We start from the raw sequence: 20,177 nt of genomic DNA, 5'->3' as shown, positions 1-20,177 counted from the left end.
AATAAATAATTGATTGATATTATGAATGAAATGCTATAAAGTTGGCTCTAAACATGAATGGGAGAAAAAAGTGTTAAAAACAAAAAGGCATGAAATATGGAACAAAAAAAGACAAGTTACTAATAACACTAGAGATTGTAGGTTTATTATTATTAATAGTTCAAAACTTTGTTATAAGATGACAGCCCTGTTGAACGAACGATTTTTTATTTTTACAATACTGGTCAGTCCACCCATAATGCGCTACAAAAAAACCGCCTTAAATTTTTTTTGTCAAAATCGGCGTGCGCACAATTTGACAACTGTCAAGCACGCAGCTGTTACATTGGCGTAAAATAAAATGTCAGTGTTGTAATCTAGTTAAAAACGTATTATGGATTTAACACATGTTTTAAAATAATGCATTTTTTCGTTGGGATGAATGTAAAAAGTACGTAAACAACTTGCAATTATTAGTTAAAAGGTAAAAGACATTATCGTGTAGCCTTAATTGTCTTTCATTCCTTGTACAAATATTGTGTGCAATATAAAAAGTGTTCTGTTTAATAATTGTTTTACATATTAATGTATAAAATTGTAATTTTAAACCCCTTCCAGCACCGTGATTAGCAGTAAGTGTGTTGTTACCGTCTTTTGTTATTATTAACATTTATTTTTGTTGTAGGGATACTCATTCTGGATAACTGATGTCCAAAGCACATTTCTGAAATTTAGTGTTTTTGTCTGTACAGTTATAATAAAATTATGGCGTCACAGGAAAATAATGTAATTTCGAAAATTGCGTTTTTGGCTTTTTATTTTGTGTGTGTTTTTTAGCTTATAGTGGACTCAGGAGAGAAGCTATCTCAGCAGCAAGAAATATCCGATTTAAAGTTGCAGCTCAATGCTTCGCAACAAACTATAGCTAGCTTGGAATTAAAAGTGAGACAAAAAGAAGAAATTATCATAAAATCCCAAGCCGACTCGTTTAAACAAACGGAGGCCCTAAAATCTGACATAAAAAAATTACGGGAGCAGTTGAAGGAGACGTCCCAAATTTTAGAAAATAGTTCAACGTCGGAACTACAAGAGGCCCTTAAAGCAGCTGAAGACAAGGCTGCCAAAGCTTTAAATGATCTCCATGACAGGATCGAGAAGGACCAGAAAATGAAGTAAGTAAACGGTATAATTTATATGAAGGTGAAAAGGAGTGATTTTAGCCAAATTCTGGAAGAGTATGAAAAAACAATAGCAACGCATGACACCGAATACAAGAAACTGAACGACCTGCATGAAACTGTTAAGGGCAACTTGGCAACTTTAGAAATGGCATTCCACGACGTTATTCAGTTAGTCCATTTCTCAAACTCAGCCAACAAGCTTAAAACTTCTATTTTAGGAAATACGAGCGGGCCAAAGCCGTGATCGAGGGCTTTAAGGCGAACGAAGAAGTGTTTAAAGATAACATCGAAAGAATGGAAAAGAATCTTAAAATGGAAGCGCAAAGATACGAATCTCTCAAAGCCCATGCTTCGAAACAAATAGAAAAGTACGACTTTAACAACTAAATTGTCCAGTAACCGGTTGATTTCAGGGCGAATAAGGAAAATATTTTCTTAAAGAGTCAGTTTGAAGCGCTTGAACTGAAACAAAACGCAATTATTAAGCGGTTGGAGATCAAAACTGCAGCTCTGGAGAATTCCCTAGAACAGAAAACGAAAGAGTGCGAGGAGTTGGCCGCGCTATGTGATGAAGTAACGGGCAAAAAAGTGTAAAGCAAAGCCGCCGATTTATTTTATTGTTTATTATTTGTTTTACTTAAGCATATGATATGGTAATTTTTGTAAACACTTAACTGCTTTTCTGAAATAGACATGGAAAGAAATAGTGTATTTTTATTCCCTCGACCTTGAAACACGCGATGTTAGTTGCATACGCTAGTTTCAAATTTAAATGCCAGGGCTGGGCCAACATGGCGGCACGAAGTAATCTATGCTTCACTTTTTATTTAATTTAATATCAATAACATCATTTCCTGGAATAGTTTTTGTTGACTCGGGATACGTGCTAGCGTGCCTTATCGTCTCAGTTAATTTTCTGTGGTTTTTTTTAACAAAAATCGCCAAGTGGTGATTCAGGCACGCAGGGCGCATGCGCAGAACTCGAAGTGGTTGTGATTCATAATAATGGTTTTCTGATTTTGTTGCTTGTTTCCGTGGCGGTTAGTGTTCCATAACTGAAAATGCAAAATGTTGAATGTGGAAAGCGGTGGTGAAGTTGCGATTTGTGATTTGGTGGAAGTAGCCGCCGAATAACCGGCTTGGAATGTGAAGAAATCGACAAGATCAGCGTTAGATGCCGTTACACTCGTGTAAAGGAATGGGACAGTGCACGAATGCGAGTTCTTTGTGTCTTTAATGAAAAAAATCGTGATGAAAAGTGCCTTCATGAACCGATAATGATAAAAAGTGCAATTGATAAATCCTATTTTGTTGTGTTTACGTGTTCATATAATCGCGATAATCGGGTCGTTACGAGGAGCTAAGTGTGATAATTCGGAAAAATGGGCCGTTTTAGGCTGTTGTTATGGTGGTGCCTCTTCTGTTTACCACTGCATTTGCAATGTACTGTCAGTGCTCAAGAAAATAGCGATTCATTTAAGCAAAGTGGTGAGTTCGAGTGATGTCAACAGAAGTCACGCCTTAATCCTCCCTCCTGCAATCTGTTGAATACAACTTGTTGCCCTTATTCTGGTGTGATTTACCAAGGGCGTCAACTGGGCCCCGATTATTAATCCAAATCAGTTCTATTTCACACGAGTAACGCCCAACTCTTAGTCACAGATCTGTGCTAACAGATAACTGATAATAGCAAGCAGCTTTTTATTGCTATTACAACAGTTCGGATTTTTTCATGATCAAGTCAATGACTCACTTCAAATAGTACGATAACATTTAAATTTTAACCGACTGAATCACTGAAACATTAAATACCGTCAACCGCGGATAAACACCATTTCCCGTTGTTGCCTTTTGTCATTACTTCATTACAGAAAGTTTCGGATTATTTCACACCTTACGGAACGATAAAGTCACATTCATTCACAAAATTACTCTATCATGAATCATCGATGAGTCCGGATTCCGGAGTTCCTGGAGAAGTGATTCAGAAAAAATATTTTTGGATACGAATAATGATTTCACCGCGTCCATTTGGACCACATTCTCCCATTAGTAAAAATGAATCACAGTGAAATCTCCAATAAGCGGACACCCACGGTGTCCTCTTAGTAAAAATAATAGACACAAACTAAAATAATTTACTAAAGAGCTAGTAGCATGATACTGTTTAGTACATTAACAATATTCATCGGCTATTTCTTGGAAAAAAAAATCGCAGATACAAATTATATGGTGACGAAGTCAAACCTTTCAGGAGCTTTAAAAATTTATTGAAAAAAGCCTTATTCAGAAAAAAAGTTTCGAGGATAAAGGCGCAATTTCGAATTTGTTGTTCGAGGCCAAGTCCAATGAATTATGATCCATTTCATTGGTATTGAATACCGGTCACCTTTGGCCATCATCCGAAACAGATTGAATGCGCATTCATAATCATTATCAATAATATCTTAAGAGCGGTTGTGTAATTTGCATAGGTAGAATTTCTTGCCCAGCAATAGTTTGTTAGATTGTATAAAGAATAATAATTAGGTTCCAAACCTGTATAACATATAATGTACACAGTTACGAAACGTAGAAAATAAAAGCCGATTCATCAACACTTTGTTTGATAATTTAAAGATTAATTACATTATTTCATTTTATACAGTAATTAATTAATTTTATGTATGTAGTTGAATTTTCTCACGTTAGAGAAGTGATATAAACTCTTAATACTTTTTTCTCATTATACGTATCCACTTTGTTTTATTGAAGGTTACAGTTTAAATGATTGATGTATTTGACCCTAACTTGATAATCTGCAATTATTGCAAATGCACTTCTTCCAGTTCCGAGTAATAAGAGAGTTTAAAAATAACGACTTGGCTTGAAGAAGAATTGAAATTATGTAGTTATATTGTTTACTGAAACACTTGTGCATAGTTATTCAAATGCACATTTTTATCTAATGTGTTAGTTTTTTGTAAGAGTAAGGATTTGCTGTGAATGCATTTTTTTATTATAAATATTACGCAGCGAATAGAGTTCAGTATCAACATCTTATAGGAATTTAATCGAAGATAAATAAATCCTCTGTTTTGGAAAAAGACGTGTCAATCACCACACAACACTATAAAATTGTGATAACATTTAACCCCGATGTTACAATAGCATAATTAGAGGAACATTGGCATTTTTTATTTTTGCATCAAAAATATTTTTGCATTAAATTAACCGGAAGTTTTGAGCAAAGGTAACGTACGAAGTAAGTACATATTCGTCTGATAAGAGCCTTTATCTTCAGACCCACAAATACGGCAGTTGCATTGCCACGTTTTGAACAAAGAATGAGTAATATGAATATGTATTTGCACAATAATGGTTTCACAGCTGTCAAAAAAACGTGCATGTTGCATGTTTCCTTTTAACACATTTTTGTTTTATTTTTGCACCCTGATGTAATAATTGGCTCAAAAATTATTTACAATTGGTAGATAAGATAAACTGTAGCCATTCACTTTTTTAATAACTGATACCAACGAACAAATTCTATGCGATGAACTGATTAAAGTGTAACCAAGATGTAGAAATTGCTTGTTTTTTTAATTTAGATAAGGAACAAAAACCACCACCTTTAGTGTTACAGTTGGTGGTTTTTGCATTTTGATTATTATTGTTAATTTACTTCCGGCATTAGATTGATAATGCAGTACGTACTGCACTAGCTTAACAACAGTTGTTTTTACACTGGTTGCATCAAGGTTGTGTATGGTCGAAGTTCGAAGAGTCCGGAAGGCAGAGAAATTGATATTATTAATGTTATCTTACTGTAAATAAAGAGTGAATCCTTATTGGTCATGATCACAATTTTTATTCCTTCTATAACACGTTTCTATGTGTCTACTAATCTTTTTCAGACGTAATAATGGACAATAATATAGATCAACAGAATCATCTTGCACACTCGCGTTTGTCTCAATATCAGGAAAACCACAAGCCTATGTTCAAAGACTGTCAAAGGTACAATCCTAAAGTAGAAGAAGAACAACCAAGTCAAACTTTTGTTATAAGAGTAATGGAGTGCCAAAAAATTATTAGTTTTTTTATATTCAACGTTTTAAGGTTCAAGCTGTTGATGAAGATCCTCCAGATAGGGAAGGTGGTCGAATCACGTATACTATTGAAGAGCCACCAGGGACTCGACCCAATTTTAAAATAAATAAGAGAACGGGAGAAATAACTACAGCGCTACCCTTCGACAGAGACGAACCTAATAGACAAAAAGAAATTTATTTAACAGTTCGTGCTGTTGATGATGGACGGCCTGAACTGGCTGACATATGTACAATTAAAGTCACAGTAGAGGATATTAATGATAATTCGCCCAGTTTTGACCAACACGTACGATCTATCGTTATTATATATGCACTACATTATTTAACTAAAAACATTGTAGGATTATTCCAGCAATGTTTCTGAAGATCTTCCCGAGAATAGTGAAGTTTTGAGGGTATTTGCTTACGATCTGGACGATCGTGAAAATGCCAGGTTGACATATAGTTTTGTCAATGGCAATGACCAGTTTGAAGATTATTTTCGAATTGATTCGGTCACTGGTGTTATTTACTTAAAAAAGCAACTACTTGGGGTTTGTTGTTTGGTTTTTTACAATATTGTACTCAAATCTTTCCTTTTTTAGAAACAAAGCAAAAGATTTAGTTCTACTGTTGAGGTCTCAGATAATGGAAAAGAAAAGAATACGGCAAGAGCCGATGTTGTGTTCACAGTTGTCGATTCAAATAAGAGACCACCAACCATCGAAGTAGTAGGTGGCAACCGAGTAATACATTTGAAAGAAGACGAAAATGACTTTGAGAAACCTCTAGTCGCACTTAGTGCTCAGTGAGTATATATTTTTCTAAAATGGAATTACGTTATCTCAAACTATTTTAGGTCGAATATAGATGATCCAAGTGTTGTCTTTGAGCTAGTCAAAGGCAAAACTACCCAAACGAACAAGGACCAAACGTTTATCTTAAGTCCTTCTGGTCCCACTTCAGCACAAATCACAATGGCGCGACCCTTGGACTATGAAACCGTAGAGGAATATCAACTTACCGTCCGTGCTAAAAACAAGGATCTACTATACGCATCTGTGACAATAAACGTGAAAGTTGAAGATGTCAATGACGAAATTCCGACTTTTATCGAACTGTTGAGAGGAAGTATAGTCGAAAATGACAAAATCGGTGCTCAAGCAATGACAGTTCGAGCTATTGACAAGGATGGAACTTCTCCAAATAACCTCGTCGTTTATGAGTTGCTTGACTATAAGGATTTGTTCGAGATCGATAAAAACTCTGGTGTAATTACCGCAAAAGCGTCCTTTGATAGAGAAAAAGAGAAGCTTTATCATGTGACCGTGCAGGCACGTGATAGTGCAATTAGTGCTCTCTTCCCTTCGAAAAATAAGCCGAACGTTGCCAACCAAACCTTCCAAATAAGCATCGAAGATCAAAACGACAATCAGCCGAAGTTTACCAAAAGCTTGTATCAAGTGTATAACATTTCGGAGAACGCCGACACCCAGAAAGACGTTGCTGAGGTAAAAGCCATAGATGCAGACACAGCATCTCGCATTGAATACAGCATAATTGAGGGTAATATCAACGATGCGTTTCTCATCGAACCAACGACTGGACGCATTAAAGTGAACAACAAGCTCGACTATGAGAAAGTTGAGGAGTACAATTTGACGGTGCAAGCCAATGACGGAATATACACAGACACGGCGAAAGTCTTCATACAAATTTCAAACGAAAACGACGAAATTCCAGTTTTCGAGCCGTACAATAAGGACATCCAGTTCGAAGAAGAACGCACCAGTGAAGACTGCATTATTACTTTGATCGCCTATGATCCTGACATAAAGGACAGGAGCGCGGACCAAAAAATTGTGTATCGGGTTGGCGAGGCGTACAAATCGTTTCTCTCAGTCGGAAGAAATGGCTGTGTCACAGTTACCAAAGTACGCTTTTTTTTTCGCAAAATACATTTGATAATTGTTACTTTTAGCCACTTGATCGGGATTTGCCGAATGGCTCATCCTCATACCAAGCGTACATATATGCCGATGACTACGAGGGAGGACCGAACTCTTTGTCTAATTATGCCGAAATTAACATAATTCTTCGAGATATTAATGACAATGCTCCGTATTTAGAACAAGTAAAGTGACGTTTTTGTTTTTTTTTGTCTAGCTATTTGTTTTACAGACGGAAGTTGTATGGCAAGAAAATCAAGAACCGGACGGTCAAACTCCAATTATAACTTTGACCGCTAACGATAACGACGGTCCCGAAAACGGCCCTCCGTTCACATTCGAAATACCTTCCTACGAAATGACCGAGAAATTTGAAATAAGGGACAAACAACTTTTTGCGAAAATACGATTCGATCGAGAGGAACGGAAATATTACGACGTTCCGATTAAAATTACAGATAATGGAAGCCCGTCGCAGTCTGGCACTAGCATTCTCAAGGTTATCATCGGAGATGTTAATGATAATGCGGCCCAGGACGGCTCTAGTGAAATATTCGTCTACAAATATGAGGTAAGGCCCGAATCACACATTTTAGTTTTCCGAGCCGGATATAAAAATTACTTTCAAGGGTATTAAAATGGATACTGAGATCGGGCGGGTGTATGTGACGGACCCAGACGACTGGGATTTGCCCGATAAAGTGTTCGAACCCGATGGTTACTTGGATAGTAACTTCGAAATTGGCAGAATTGGGGGCATGATCACCATGAAGAAGGAAATAGTGCCCAATGTGTACAAACTTAATTTCGTGGTAAAAGAGGAGCTAATGAATGGTACCTTAAATACGGTGCATGCGGATGTTACTGTTACCGTTAAGGAAATACCGGAAGAAGCCGTGCGTAAGTCGGGTTCAATCCGGCTTAAAGGAATCACATCGGAAGATTTTATTACGAAAAATCCCACGGTAAGTTGTTTTTTATTTTAATTACGTAGTTTCGTGACTTGTTTTTTTATGTGATAGACTTTAACTAGCCGAAAAGACTTGTTGCAAAAACACCTTGCGGAAGTTTTCAATACTTCGATTGAGAACGTTGATGTTTTTACTGTAATGCCGTCCCATAATTCCACTTTTGTGGACGTCCGTTTTTCCGCACACGGTTCCCCGTACTATGCACCCGAACGGTTGAATAATAAAGTAACGGTTGAGCAAGAAGCGCTAGAACGAGAGCTGGGCGCCGAAATTATCATGATCAGTATAAACGAATGTTTGCAACCTGACGTTTGCTTGAACGGTTCGTGCTCAAATATTTTGCAAATCAGGGACGATCCTGCCGTTGTTTTCACAAACAAGACATCGTTTGTTGGCGTTAAAGCCGTGGCGGAAGCCGTCTGCGAATGCAGAAAGCATATGACAAAAGAGTGTTTCAACGGTGGAACACCAATTGAGGGGATTTGCAATTGTCCAGAGGGGTTCACTGGACCAAACTGCGAAAGTTTGGGTATTAGTTTCGCCGGCGACGGATGGGCGATGTATCCACCGTTCGATTCCTGCAACAACACACTTATCTCCTTCAGTGTGCTTCCACAAACCGACGATGGGCTCATTTTTTACGTCGGACCGTTAAGTAAACGACAAGCCGAGCTCAATAAAGACTTCATGTCGGTTGAAATGCGTGGCGGTTTCGTGGTGCTCAAGGTCGATTTTGGCGACGACACGGAGGAGTTTATTTCCGATTATAAGAAAATCAACGATGGGGGAAGCCACAAAATCAAAATAAACTACACCAACGTGGAGGTGCAAATCGAAGTTGATGAGTGCCCCAGTGATTGCATCAAGTGGGCAAGCTTCAGAAAAGGCGGCTTGTTGAAAACAAACGGGCCTTTGCAAATCGGCGGCCGCTCGAATATTTTCACCCAAGAAGAGGCGAAAATGATTTGGTCGAACCCGCCGTCCTCGGTCGGTTTCCGCGGTTGCATAACGAACTTCACCTACAACTCGTACGTCTACAATCTTGGCGCTCCGTCCGACAAATACCACGCGCACGAAGGCACGTGCGACTATGGCATGTTCCAGGCGGCCAAGTTCGGGATTGACTCGAATTTCCTGGTCGCAATCCTGGTCTGTCTGGCGATTTTGTTGAGTAAGTTTTGGTGACGCGACACCCTTTACAATTATTATTCTTTTTTGTTTGTAGTTCTGCTCCTTGCGGTGGTCGTGCACAAGCGCAAGCACGACAACTTCAACGAGAAGGATTTGGACGATACAAGGGAGAATATAATTAATTATGAGGACGAAGGTGGCGGCGAATGCGACACGAACTTTGATTTGTCCGTGTTGCGGAACAACATCGACGAAAAGCCGCCAATGACTGACCATTTGTATAAGCACGAAGTGCCTGCCGACATTGGTAGTTTCCTCGATGATAAAAAACGCGCGTGTGATAAAGACACTTTGCCGTGTGATGACGTGCGCCATTATGGCTACGAGGGCGATGGCAATAGCTCGGGTTCGCTTTCGTCGCTTGCTTCCTGCACGGATGAAGGCGACCTGAAGTTCAATTATTTGTCGAGTTTCGGGCCACGGTTCCGCAAACTGGCCGACATGTACGGAGACGACGCCAGCGAGGAGGGGAGTCAGAACGGAGCGGAGGAGTCCTGGTGCTGATCGATTTAGGGCGGAAATCGTTTGCTTTCATAGTTTCTGGTGTTCACAGTAGATGGCAGCTAATTTCACTCGGAACTATGCGTTATTTGTACTTAAATAATGTTTGACCAAAGAGAAGCATATATTTTTGGACGGAAATTACTTGTAAACCGTGGTAGCTGGAACGTTGTTGGTAGGTTTAGTGGTTATAATGTGATTTAATCAATAGTGTGCTGTTTTTTAAATTCCAGAACTTAGGTTAATTTCTTAGATATATTTATTTTACAATTTTGATAAAAATAATTAGGCTAGGAGGAACATGTCGCTGGATTTGCGGTTTTGCGAACCGCCATCATTTCAGTGATAACGACGAACAAGTAGGCTGACAATAATTCGTTTACATTTCGTAGTTTTAAGATTGAGTTTATGATGGCACAAGGATATGGAATTTCAATTAAGTGACTTCTAATGGCTATAAAAATTGTGCCTTCATAGATTGACTGTTACTAATGTGTGAATGATGGAGCAGTGTTGAAATAATAGCAACAAATTTAGTACTTAATAGAATGTGACCAAAGATAACAAATTTGGACGGAACTGCAGCGAATAGGAAAGATGACTGAGATTTGTATTAGTTGCATTTAAAATTGCCATCAGTATGTTAAACGCATTTATCTATTGTTAATATTTTATTCGTATAAAATTAAATAGGTTTTTAGGTAGTCCCTTTTTTGTGCATACATACCATTCTGTGCCACATACGTGTATTTCTTTACAGCATAACTTAGGAGTAATAAATTATGGATTAAGTTTTATTTCACTTCAGAAGACATTCCTTTTTGTGATTATGTTAGTGATCAGATCGTATATTTATGTTATAAGATCGATCTCGTTTGGTATATTGTTAGTATTTTCAAAAAGAAGAGAAATTATTTAAAGTATTATATTGTATTCTAAACTTATTTTTATTCATCGGCTTCTCAAATAATGAAAGTTGTGCCCATGTTATTTATATTTTTATGACATCGTTTTTGTACCTAATGAATTATAAAGAACGTTGCTCACTGCCGACTTATTGTAACAGTAACGATTATAATCTTGTAATAAATAAAGGCTATTTAGGATACGGAGCGTTTTTTAATTAAACTCTTTCCTTGATCATAAATATTTTGTCTCAGTTCAGTTCTTACAAAAGGGCACGAATTGTGTTTCTGTGCCAATAAAAACCACCTATTCAAAGAAAAAAATCATTACGAAAGTTTGCTCACAAATTACATTTTTTCTGTTAAAATGAACAAATGAGTGCCAAGAAAACCATTAATTATGAGAGAAAGCCAGTTGAAACACTAGAAATAGGCGCATTCCTTGGCCAGGAACGTCTAAAACGTTCCTAGGACCCTATTCTATTCCAAAAATGTGATAGTTTTGGACAGAAAGAGGTTCAAAAAAGGTGAAAACGCGGCGCTGCAGCGCCAGCTGTTGCTTAGAACCCGAACTGATTTGTCAATAGGTTGTCACTTTTCTCGGAAATATTTGTTGGTTTTGATTTTTCGTGTAAAAAATTGTTGAAATGGCATCAAATGAGCAAAAAGCTCAGCAGCTAATTGCCGAGGCTGAAAAGAAAGTGTCTTCGAAGGGGTTTTTTGGATCACTGTTTGGGTAAATACTGCTGAGCAAAATTTAGGCTAGGTTTTGGTCCTTTGTTGAAAATAAACGCTTTGCAGAGGCAACAGCCGGATTGAGGATGCCGTCGAGTGCTATCAAAGAGCAGCCAATCTTTTTAAAATGGCTAAAAATTGGACACAGGCCGGTAGCGCATTTTGCGAGGCCGCCAACCTAAATTCACGAAGTGGGGCCCGACACGACGCCGCCACCAATTATGTAGACGCTGCCAATTGTTATAAAAAATCAGATATTAACGGTGAGTGCAAACTGTCTGAGCTTGAATCATTGTGAGAGCTTGATCCCTCATTATCATTTTTGTGCCCATGATTGACCATCTGCTTTATGGAAAGCATAAAGAAATCAAAAAGTCTTTCAGTGAACAATCTGTGAAACCTCTCAAAACGATCAGAGACGAGAGTCAATTTGGAAATTTCTTGGCTGTCATTATTATACCTACTTGATTGCATAGTATATATAAACACAATAACTGCTTTTTTTATGTTCTACAAAATTTATAGGCTGTGTAAACAACATTAAACGTTATAGCGACGCTAACATGTGCTAACTTGTATTGCAGAGGCGGTGAACTGCCTATTGAAAGCAATAGAAATATACACGGACATGGGTCGCTTTACCATGGCCGCCAAACACCACCAAAGCATCGCTGAAATGTACGAATCGGACGCTGTAGATTTAGAACGGGCCGTGCAACACTATGAACAAGCAGCCGATTATTTCCGAGGTGAAGAGAGCAACGCCTCGGCTAACAAATGTTTGTTAAAAGTGGCTCAGTACGCTGCCCAACTCGAAAACTACGAAAAAGCAATACAAATTTATCAACAAGTAGCCTCCTCAGCTTTAGAAAGTTCGCTTTTGAAATATAGCGCTAAAGAATATCTATTTCGAGCTGCCTTGTGTCATCTCTGTGTTGACGTGTTGAATGCACAACACGCCATGGAGCGTTATGTGCAAATGTACCCCGCGTTCCAGGATTCCAGAGAATATAAGTTGCTTACAACGCTGATTGAGCACATGGAGGAACAAAACGTTGATGGATTTACCGAAGCTGTCAAAGAGTATGACTCCATTTCGCGCCTCGATCAGTGGTATACCACCATATTGTTGCGCATTAAGAAACAACTTAATGAGAACCCAGACTTGCGCTAAGCTTGTTTTATTTATTGGCAGAAACCGTATTTATTTTTATGCTTTGTTGGTTATTCTATATCAGTTATTTGTAATTATAGCATAGAGAAAGAAACTTTCCTTGTTATATAATTAGGTATGATAATTTATATAAAGAATGTTTTGTCTACGACATTGTTTTGAGATATATATTTACATATGTGATGTTCTTTAGCATAAGGTGATCAATTTAACACTTACTTCACTAAATATCATGTGTTTCTTTTGTTATGACACAATTAACATTCCGTTAAGCAACAGTATATTTAGATAACAACAATTTCGAGTAAAATGGCGCACTCTAATATATAGTGTCTTAAATTTAACGCGTGGGATTTACATGTCGTTCAAAAGTGTTCATGCTTTACTAATTTTATTTAAAATTTTGCTTATCTAAGTATACATGTGATACGAAAGTAATAATGCGTTGTTGAAATTTATTGCCGGTTAATAATTCTTGACAAATTATGCGTAAATGGGTCAAACCCTGACACCATGTATATAGGTCCAGAAGTAACGTGAATTCAGACACTGCTGTTTATTTCTCATTTCAACGATTTGATTAATTCCATCAATACGTAGCGACGGGAGTTGACAATTTATTTTATATATATGCATATGACATTGATATTTCAATGTTGTTACGTGAATACTTTGTGTATACTTTTAATACTTACGCCATTTTTATATAGTTAGTGTTGTATGATTAACGAATGTAGGTACTATTATGAAATATGTGTGGTCTTTGTAGCACTTTCATAGCAAACTGTAAGATCCCATTTATTCGCTGAATAGTGATATAATTTAAACATACATAGCGCTCATCCGATTCTGTAAACATTATATGTGACATAATAAATAGATTTCACAAGTACATTATGGGTCAATAAAATAAAAATTATTACAAGAATACATATTTATTGGTACATTTAATTAACAGCCACAAAAATAAATACGCCTTACCAAATCAGCCTTTGGGGACAATCGAAATTTTCCCATTCTATAGTCTTGTTGAAAAATATATACAGTGTGCAAAAATTAAGTACACAGTAAGTTACGAACTCGCATAACACGAACCGAACATCAGCATTTTTCAAATGCGTTCGGAAGAGAACATATGGAATAAAAAAATACCGAAACTCTAGTAGTTTCTGTGTTACTAAAACCACCGTTGTACATGGAATGAAAAACAGAAGGAACGTCACATCTAGTCTATCCCACAGTTTTCTAACTATCACAAACCATGCAAATAAATACACTGGAACAACGCAATAGCGGAACCAAAAATACCTCCCGTAAAATCGGTTCCAAATGTAAAAAATGTAATGCCTGTTGTCGGCCAAAACATACGGATGAACCAAAGTGTTGAAATGCACTATAGCCACACTTGATAACACAACAGCCAGACTGATAATTTTATGTCGCTTCACAAATTTAAGGAAACCAGTAATTTCAGTAACGAAGTGAGGCCAAGCAAAAAACAGGCAAAAAAGCGAAAAATAAAATAATTGGGGCAAATGAATGGTGGCCTCATGCGCTGTTTTATCACCCACAACTATACTTCCATGCATGTAGACAAACAATGCAAAAATTAGCAACAAAGAGCCGTAACAAGTGGCGTTTAACCAAAAAACGAACGGCATTTTTTTGATCGTCATCAATAGATTTTTCCCTTTCGCCAGTTTTAACAACTCGACCAATTCCTGAAAATTTTCGAGTCGAGTTCAATTATTTTATTTTTCCGGCCAGTTTTACGTACCTTTGCAGAAACGCAGTCAGTTTTTCTAGACTTGTTGCAAATGTTGTTTACGTCTTTTAGGACATAGCACCCGAAAGCCATCAGAACCCATATTATGTTGGTTTGTCGGCACAAAACGGAAAATAATCCTGAACGTGTAATTAGTATAGCGCGAGCGAAGCGGTTTGGGTACTATTTTATTCACAATCACATTTTTTAGCCAAATATTTGTCAGACAAATAGTTTTAGGCGACGAAGTTATGTAAATATTACGAGTTATTCGGCAATATAAAAGAAAAAATTCCCGTTGGCAACTGTGCATGTTACCGCCCAATTGATTTAAACCTTCAGATTACATTAGTGGTTGTGAATAAAACTAAATTATCTGGTTTAAGGGCGACCTACCAAAGATCGACGCAAAATAGTGGTGCTTTCTTTGTGACAGTAAAAAAAGCACGGAAACCATCGTAAGCGAGACAGTATCTGTGTAATAGAGATGGCCAAAAAAGTACATCGGTGGTAATAATGATAAACTGGTTGCTGAAATGGCATTTTGCCACTTGGGCTAAAAACAAAAAATTACCATTTGCTGCGTAAAGCTGGCAATTTACTTGTTCATTATTTAGGTTTAGTAAGCAATAAAAAAGTATTAAATTCGCGAATGAGGAAACCAATGAAGTCAGTCTTAGCCAATAACTTGAACACAAATCAAAAGGCCCCAGTAACAAGTTACTGAATAGATAGAGGCCTGGAAATGTTGTTATTTTCGGGTGCCACTGAAACGCCAGTTATACTACGTATTTTGGGGTGAAAAAAAATACCTTGTCGAATTCGTATCTGCAATAAGCTTCTCCAAGTTGAAAATGAAACTCTTCATCAATAATAAGTCTTGCGGTTTGATATATTTTGTCGAATACAACTTTCGAAGCTATGACAAAGATTGTGAACAAGGTACACAACAAAATCGTGGAAAATTTCATTTGAAACATTATTTTTGGGAGCCAGTCGGCAATTTGACGTTGGAGGTTAGAAATTTTTGCCCCCTCCCCTCGATTGTGAAGTCACGTGAGGTGTACTTTTGATTTTTTATTATTGCGTAAAATGCCATTTTTGATGTACTTAATCATAAATTAAGCAAAGTGAACATTACTAAGTTAATTTGTTAATTGTTCCCGATAAAATTCGTCAGGAGAATGTCAAAAACTTCCGTGTTATGTCACCTGTGACAGATGGATTAAGTGTTTGCACAATGTTTTCAAGCAACAAGACCTGTTTTTGTTAAGTTTTGTTTTAAATGAAAAAAAACTTAGTTTTGTGATAGTTGCGGTGTTGAAATCATGCATTAGACACGTTTTTCACACACTTTACTGGGATGAAGCAATATGATTTAACTTTCCAATTGTTGAACGAATCAGGACATAATTATTACAATGGCAACACAGAACTCAAATCAGACACAAAACCAGTTTGGAAACATCACATTCCGCGAAATTCACAAAAACGCCTGGCTGAAAAAAGTCACATCAAACGTTAAAAAGGTAAGATATAGATTTTTTTCAAAATTTTTACTTCCAGTTTTAGAAACGGGAAGCCCTCTGGGTTGTGTTCTGTGTCCACGATGACACAGACGCCTTCCTGGAAATGTATCTCAGCAACAAAATCGCAGTCCTTCACAAGCCAGACTGGTTCATTCACTTGAATGAAGTGCAACATGTCTCACCCACAATCTGTCCAAACGAGCAAGAATACGAATTTGTACTAACGCTAAAAACTGAAGTTGTGCGACTAACGGCCCCAACGTGGGACCAGATGCGAGACTGGGTGTCCAGTATTCAGACAAAGTTGCAAGAATTGAGAATACTAAGTCCGAAAGATAACGTTTATTCGAAGTTACCAGAAGTTGGCCGTGGTCCCGTAGTTTCCACCCGATCTACAAGGGACCCCAACTCGCCCCTACCACCTCCACCTACAAGCGAATTGGAGGTCTTACCAGGCATTGAGATTGAATTCAGCAATTCCGATTCAGGGAGACCCCTAATACGGCACTGGTAACTATTGCAAACTAATTTTTTGTTCGGTTTTGTGGCTGTCGGACCTGACCTGACCTGACTGACGTGTAACCTACCATAAAAATGAATTTGTAGGAATAGATCGTTATCTCAGACCAACTCTTCCGGTGAAGAAACGCCTCGATTAAGAAGAGAAAGCAGCTCAGAACCGGAAGTGTTCAGATTTGATAATTTATTCAACGCAGTTCAGCAAATAAACACTGAAACGGCAGCTTGTCATTACGAGCGTTTGTTTCAAGGTGATCCAGGTACGTACTGAAGGCTATGTCAATTTTGATACTAGAAGTGTTTGAAGGTCCGTCCAGACAATTAGAGCGTTCGTCAAGTGCCCTCCAGCAGCCGCCCTTATCATATAAGACATTTAGAGAGCAGCAGGTTTTACAGTTGCAGCGCGAGATGGCACATTCCGGTGGCGTTAGGCTACAGTTGCGGAAAAAAGATTGTATCAATTCAGTGGCCTTAGCTGACGCGTTTGACTCAGTTTGGTATGCTGGGCGTCCCTACAGTGTGATCATATTTGTCCCCGTTTTTTAGGGTTTGTGGTTGGAAACAAAGAGAACAACCAATGTTGTATAACGTTCTCCACATCGGTGATAAAATTCTAAGTGTAGCTGGAATTCCCGTCAAATCGACAGCTGAGGCTAATAGGATTCTGGAGTCGCATTACTGTGGTCTATATGTAAGTGGTCAAGTTGGTTAATTGATGGTTTATGTGTGTTTTTAGGTTGATATTATTATTAAAAGGGTGCCTCATGGTCAGGTCTTCTTGATCCAGCGTGAGACCGAAGGCCAGTCGTTAGGAATAGTTCAGGAGAATAACACCGCAGTTATAGAACTGGTGGAGGAAGACAGCCTGGCTGCTAGGCAGGGATTGTCAGCCAAAACGAAAACTTGTGATGGTTTATCGTTAACCAACTGGGTGCTGACGGAAGTTAACGGGCGCCCTTTAAACTTATTTTTTAAGAAGAACCAAGTGAGAGATCGCCTCAATTCGGTGGGGCGAGACATATCGATTTTAGTCCAACCTCTAGATTTAATAAAGCAACTTAAAAAAGAATTGAAAGCACTAAGAAACTATAAAGAGTATATTTTACAATAATTTAAATCACATTTTCCGTATTTGAAACATGAACTGAAGTCTATACTGTGATTTATATTTTATACCAATATAAAGGAATCAACATTTCGTTTTTTATTTCATGGGGGGACGCTCACCTTTCCCGCAAACACGATACTTTTCGCCGGCTTGTTCACAATGAAGTACAAGAAGGGTTTGTTAGCTACAAATTTCGGAGGAGGGGCTTTATTCACAGCTGACGCACCTAAAATCGCACTGTAGTCAAAGTTGTGCTTACGTCAACTAACCAGAAGCTGCGGTTGCCACAGTTCCTTCTTCGTTTACTTGTATTTCCGCCCTTTGGAGCAGTCGAGAAATGTACAAATAGTGGGGGAACATGCCGAGGAGGTTCGCCTGACTGGCGTCGAACACGTCCGGCATTCCCATCTAAAAAAAAATTCCTACCGACTGCGCCAAATTATAATTTTTCACCTTTTCAAGTACTGTGTTCAGTGTCAAGTCCGACTTGACGGTAAAACGTGGCAAATACACTTTGACATCCTCGCCTTCAAAATCCTCCTTGGCTTTGTTGAGCCGGTCGATGATCCTGCTGAACGGATGCTCGGCCATTAAATTGAGCATGTTCGCAAGCGTCTGATCTTTGTACGGCAAAATCACAATCATTGACATTTTGTCGCCCTACAAAACGTTGTTATTTGGTCATTTATGAACGGAAAGAACCACCTTTCCGTAGGGTAACTCTATGGCGTAGCCCCTGATCCACTCGAGTCTCGAATAGGGGAAGAAGCCCATCTGCGACATCATGTCGACCTCCCCAAGTTTGTTCTGTTTCTCGTCGTAGAAAGTGTCACGGCGCGTTTCAGACCTATTGAAGGGTTTCATCCACGTGCCTTTGAAATACATGGCACTGACGATGAAAATTTCAGCGTCAAAAACATCGTCTAAAAAATGGTTGCAAGGTTTCGAAAGTTGAAATTTTAACTACCTGGGCGTATAAAATTTCGTATTCGGTTTTTTGTCGCGCTAGCCACGTACTTGTTGATTCTATCGCTCGCGGTTCTGGTGTCTGAAAAATCGGTGGGTTCTATTTTGACTCCGTAATCTTTGTGGGCAATGTCGCGGAAGTCGGTTTTCAGTTCCTGGGCTTTTGTGGTAAAAATAGCGTTGTAGATGTCTAGGTTCACCCCGTCGTCTTTTTCCTACAAAGTTGGTGAATATTAAGGATCGGAACAATAACGCAACTACCGATAAAAGGGCCGACAAATTTTTGAAGCTGTTCCTAAACATAGCCTTGTCGGGAAAGCTTGGTATCCTGAGGACGCTTTCCATCTGTTTGGCCGTTTTGTCCTTTGCTCCTTCATCGATGATCGAGAGAAGTGTCCACACTGTGTACGGAGACAGTGCTAAGTTCCGTGGACTTCTCGGTTCTTTACTGGTAGCCTGACATCATTAACATAATTAAATAAATAACCAAGGTTATTAACTCACCGCTAGTAAATCGATTGCAAACGCATTCGACGAGTCGCTGATACTTTGGGCCTTAATGCAAAAAATCACCGTCGCCCAGATGAAAATCGGTACTAAAATATTCGATTAAATGTAACAAAGGATCGTGTAGATCGCGTCAATAAAACGTTCAAGGTGAAACACAATAGAATAACGTGAACTTTGCTGTTTCGGCAAAAACTTACACTTTCTCTTCAAATCCATGTTGTTGTTGGTACATCAGCAACTGCAGTGCCTTCCTCACAAGCGATTAGAAAACACTGGATGCAATTAAACTCGTCGGCGGTAATTTGCGTTCAACTCGTTTTGTGAAGAAATTTTGATATCCCCCGAGTTAGCGCGGTTGACCTTTATCTGTTAACTATCCCGTTAATATTTTTTCCTTTTATAGCACAAATTTTAGTGTTTATCCTAATACTTACGCACGTACACAGCCAGAACGTCTTACCAGCTTGTTAAAGATATTCATTGGGTTTTTCCCAGCGACTTGAATCTCGAACAGTTCCTTGCTTTTTCAACGAAGACGGATTTATATCTAAATTTAGTAACTGTTGATAGGTATAAATCAACTCATTGATTTACCAATACGTAAATCAACTCGAAGAACTTATTAGTAATGTGTACCTATCGGTTTCCCATTTGGCTATCCCTCTCTTGAAACCATCAACATCCGGAAACTTGTTTCAAATAAAAAAATTGATGTCACTCGTTATTGTATGGAGATATGACTAGTCATTTCATACCATAATTGAGGGAATTAACAATCAAATAGCCACTATTTGCAATATTATGTAAAAATAAATCAGCTTGGAGCTAGTTCTTGAAGCGAGTTGAAAAAAATATTTCCTTGATTTTTCGAAGGTAGGTAAGTGGGTTCGTAACTATCAAAACCGTAAAAATTTTCAATCAACTTTAGATCGTAAAATTATTTCAAATATGGTTTTCTACAGACGTAAATGTGCGATGATGTATTTTACAACACTCTAGGATAAACAGTTTTCGAGAATAAATCGTTTTAAATTATTGAGACAAGTTAAAAAGTTACACATATTAGATTATAGCGGAATTTAATTTTTTTCACAATTTTATCGATTTTCAAGATGGTTTGG

The 20,177-nt window shown here is 38.1% G+C and overlaps 6 protein-coding genes and 1 long non-coding RNA gene across 11 annotated transcripts; 4 read left to right on the top strand and 3 right to left on the bottom strand.

The window, feature by feature from the left end:
* Positions 1–283: 283 nt before the first annotated feature.
* On the top strand, positions 284–1,864 carry LOC103313042 (transforming acidic coiled-coil-containing protein 1). Of its 2 annotated transcripts, XM_008195268.3 has the most exons (7): positions 296–430; positions 598–611; positions 665–765; positions 817–1,151; positions 1,200–1,328; positions 1,379–1,528; positions 1,574–1,864. In XM_008195268.3, exons 3-7 carry the CDS (start codon positions 745–747, stop codon positions 1,752–1,754), a joined length of 816 nt encoding a protein of 271 aa, XP_008193490.1. In that variant the 5' UTR covers positions 296–430; positions 598–611; positions 665–744; the 3' UTR covers positions 1,755–1,864. The 2 variants fall into 2 exon arrangements, with proteins under 2 accessions (XP_008193492.1, XP_008193490.1); XM_008195270.3 differs by lacking the exon at positions 598–611 and having other exon boundaries at positions 284–430.
* Positions 1,865–1,942: 78 nt separating this feature from the next.
* shg (shotgun) lies at positions 1,943–10,953 on the top strand. Its single transcript, XM_001814833.4, has 11 exons — positions 1,943–2,648; positions 5,057–5,211; positions 5,262–5,540; positions 5,596–5,787; positions 5,839–6,041; positions 6,093–7,167; positions 7,215–7,367; positions 7,415–7,753; positions 7,812–8,147; positions 8,205–9,324; positions 9,379–10,953. Exons 1-11 carry the CDS (start codon positions 2,543–2,545, stop codon positions 9,846–9,848), a joined length of 4,428 nt encoding a protein of 1,475 aa, XP_001814885.2. The 5' UTR covers positions 1,943–2,542; the 3' UTR covers positions 9,849–10,953.
* LOC135267204 (uncharacterized) lies at positions 2,522–3,014 on the bottom strand. Its single transcript, XR_010335560.1, has 2 exons — positions 2,744–3,014; positions 2,522–2,694 (listed from the first exon to the last, which is right to left on the bottom strand). It is a non-coding gene; the product is annotated as an uncharacterized LOC135267204 (long non-coding RNA).
* A 347-nt stretch (positions 10,954–11,300) lies between the features above and the next one.
* alphaSnap (alpha Soluble NSF attachment protein) lies at positions 11,301–13,589 on the top strand. The gene is made up of 3 exons (XM_968056.5): positions 11,301–11,486; positions 11,552–11,748; positions 12,070–13,589. Exons 1-3 carry the CDS (start codon positions 11,398–11,400, stop codon positions 12,657–12,659), a joined length of 876 nt encoding a protein of 291 aa, XP_973149.1. The 5' UTR covers positions 11,301–11,397; the 3' UTR covers positions 12,660–13,589.
* On the bottom strand, positions 13,576–15,404 carry Alg10 (ALG10 alpha-1,2-glucosyltransferase). The gene is made up of 5 exons (XM_968014.5): positions 15,237–15,404; positions 15,027–15,191; positions 14,821–14,980; positions 14,437–14,564; positions 13,576–14,380 (listed from the first exon to the last, which is right to left on the bottom strand). Exons 1-5 carry the CDS (start codon positions 15,402–15,404, stop codon positions 13,637–13,639), a joined length of 1,365 nt encoding a protein of 454 aa, XP_973107.1. The 3' UTR covers positions 13,576–13,636.
* Positions 15,405–15,811: 407 nt separating this feature from the next.
* On the top strand, positions 15,812–17,667 carry LOC660694 (uncharacterized protein). Of its 2 annotated transcripts, none has more exons than XM_008195261.3 (6): positions 15,812–15,953; positions 15,997–16,463; positions 16,560–16,723; positions 16,780–16,969; positions 17,019–17,163; positions 17,209–17,667. In XM_008195261.3, the coding sequence occupies exons 1-6, from the start codon at positions 15,846–15,848 to the stop codon at positions 17,581–17,583; spliced, it is 1,449 nt and encodes a 482-aa protein (XP_008193483.1). In that variant the 5' UTR covers positions 15,812–15,845; the 3' UTR covers positions 17,584–17,667. The 2 variants fall into 2 exon arrangements, with proteins under 2 accessions (XP_008193483.1, XP_967222.2); XM_962129.5 differs by having other exon boundaries at positions 16,560–16,732.
* LOC661796 (serine protease inhibitor 77Ba) lies at positions 17,556–19,710 on the bottom strand. 3 transcript variants are annotated; one of them, XM_008195262.3, is made up of 10 exons: positions 19,693–19,710; positions 19,491–19,603; positions 19,254–19,429; positions 19,051–19,142; positions 18,808–19,002; positions 18,548–18,761; positions 18,286–18,503; positions 18,034–18,240; positions 17,850–17,988; positions 17,556–17,806 (listed from the first exon to the last, which is right to left on the bottom strand). In XM_008195262.3, the coding sequence occupies exons 3-10, from the start codon at positions 19,270–19,272 to the stop codon at positions 17,682–17,684; spliced, it is 1,209 nt and encodes a 402-aa protein (XP_008193484.1). In that variant the 5' UTR covers positions 19,273–19,429; positions 19,491–19,603; positions 19,693–19,710; the 3' UTR covers positions 17,556–17,681. The 3 variants fall into 3 exon arrangements, with proteins under 3 accessions (XP_008193484.1, XP_008193485.1, XP_008193486.1); XM_008195263.3 differs by lacking the exon at positions 19,693–19,710 and having other exon boundaries at positions 19,254–19,422; positions 19,491–19,645; XM_008195264.3 differs by lacking the exon at positions 19,693–19,710 and having other exon boundaries at positions 19,254–19,422; positions 19,517–19,643.
* Positions 19,711–20,177: the final 467 nt, after the last annotated feature.

The sequence above is a fragment of the Tribolium castaneum genome, chromosome 10, assembly GCF_031307605.1.
Source record: "Tribolium castaneum strain GA2 chromosome 10, icTriCast1.1, whole genome shotgun sequence".
Taxonomy (NCBI): domain Eukaryota; kingdom Metazoa; phylum Arthropoda; class Insecta; order Coleoptera; family Tenebrionidae; genus Tribolium; species Tribolium castaneum.
Note: the sequence above shows the minus strand (reverse complement) of the source record. Positions and strands in the feature narration are given on the sequence as shown.

Coding starts and splice junctions, on each gene's coding strand:
- LOC103313042 (XM_008195270.3), top strand. CDS start 745: ATGGCGTCACAGGAAAATAAT. Junction 766..816: donor TGGCGTCACAGGAAAATAAT/GTAATTTCGAAA, acceptor TGTGTTTTTTAG/CTTATAGTGGACTCAGGAGA. Junction 1,329..1,378: donor GCATTCCACGACGTTATTCA/GTTAGTCCATTT, acceptor CTTCTATTTTAG/GAAATACGAGCGGGCCAAAG.
- shg (XM_001814833.4), top strand. CDS start 2,543: ATGGGCCGTTTTAGGCTGTTGTTATGGTGGTGCCTCTTCTGTTTACCA. Junction 5,541..5,595: donor CGCCCAGTTTTGACCAACAC/GTACGATCTATC, acceptor AAAACATTGTAG/GATTATTCCAGCAATGTTTC. Junction 9,325..9,378: donor CTGTCTGGCGATTTTGTTGA/GTAAGTTTTGGT, acceptor TTTTGTTTGTAG/TTCTGCTCCTTGCGGTGGTC.
- alphaSnap (XM_968056.5), top strand. CDS start 11,398: ATGGCATCAAATGAGCAAAAAGCTCAGCAGCTAATTGCCGAGGCTGAA. Junction 11,487..11,551: donor TTTTTTGGATCACTGTTTGG/GTAAATACTGCT, acceptor AACGCTTTGCAG/AGGCAACAGCCGGATTGAGG. Junction 11,749..12,069: donor TAAAAAATCAGATATTAACG/GTGAGTGCAAAC, acceptor CTTGTATTGCAG/AGGCGGTGAACTGCCTATTG.
- Alg10 (XM_968014.5), bottom strand. CDS start 15,404: ATGTTTCAAATGAAATTTTCCACGATTTTGTTGTGTACCTTGTTCACA. Junction 14,981..15,026: donor TAAACCTAAATAATGAACAA/GTAAATTGCCAG, acceptor TTTTGTTTTTAG/CCCAAGTGGCAAAATGCCAT. Junction 14,565..14,820: donor CTATTTTGCGTCGATCTTTG/GTAGGTCGCCCT, acceptor TTACACGTTCAG/GATTATTTTCCGTTTTGTGC.
- LOC660694 (XM_962129.5), top strand. CDS start 15,846: ATGGCAACACAGAACTCAAATCAGACACAAAACCAGTTTGGAAACATC. Junction 16,733..16,779: donor TTTGTTTCAAGGTGATCCAG/GTACGTACTGAA, acceptor AAGTGTTTGAAG/GTCCGTCCAGACAATTAGAG. Junction 17,164..17,208: donor CGCATTACTGTGGTCTATAT/GTAAGTGGTCAA, acceptor GTGTGTTTTTAG/GTTGATATTATTATTAAAAG.
- LOC661796 (XM_008195262.3), bottom strand. Junction 18,504..18,547: donor ACGAAATTTTATACGCCCAG/GTAGTTAAAATT, acceptor ACCATTTTTTAG/ACGATGTTTTTGACGCTGAA. Junction 17,807..17,849: donor TGTGGCAACCGCAGCTTCTG/GTTAGTTGACGT, acceptor GTGCGATTTTAG/GTGCGTCAGCTGTGAATAAA.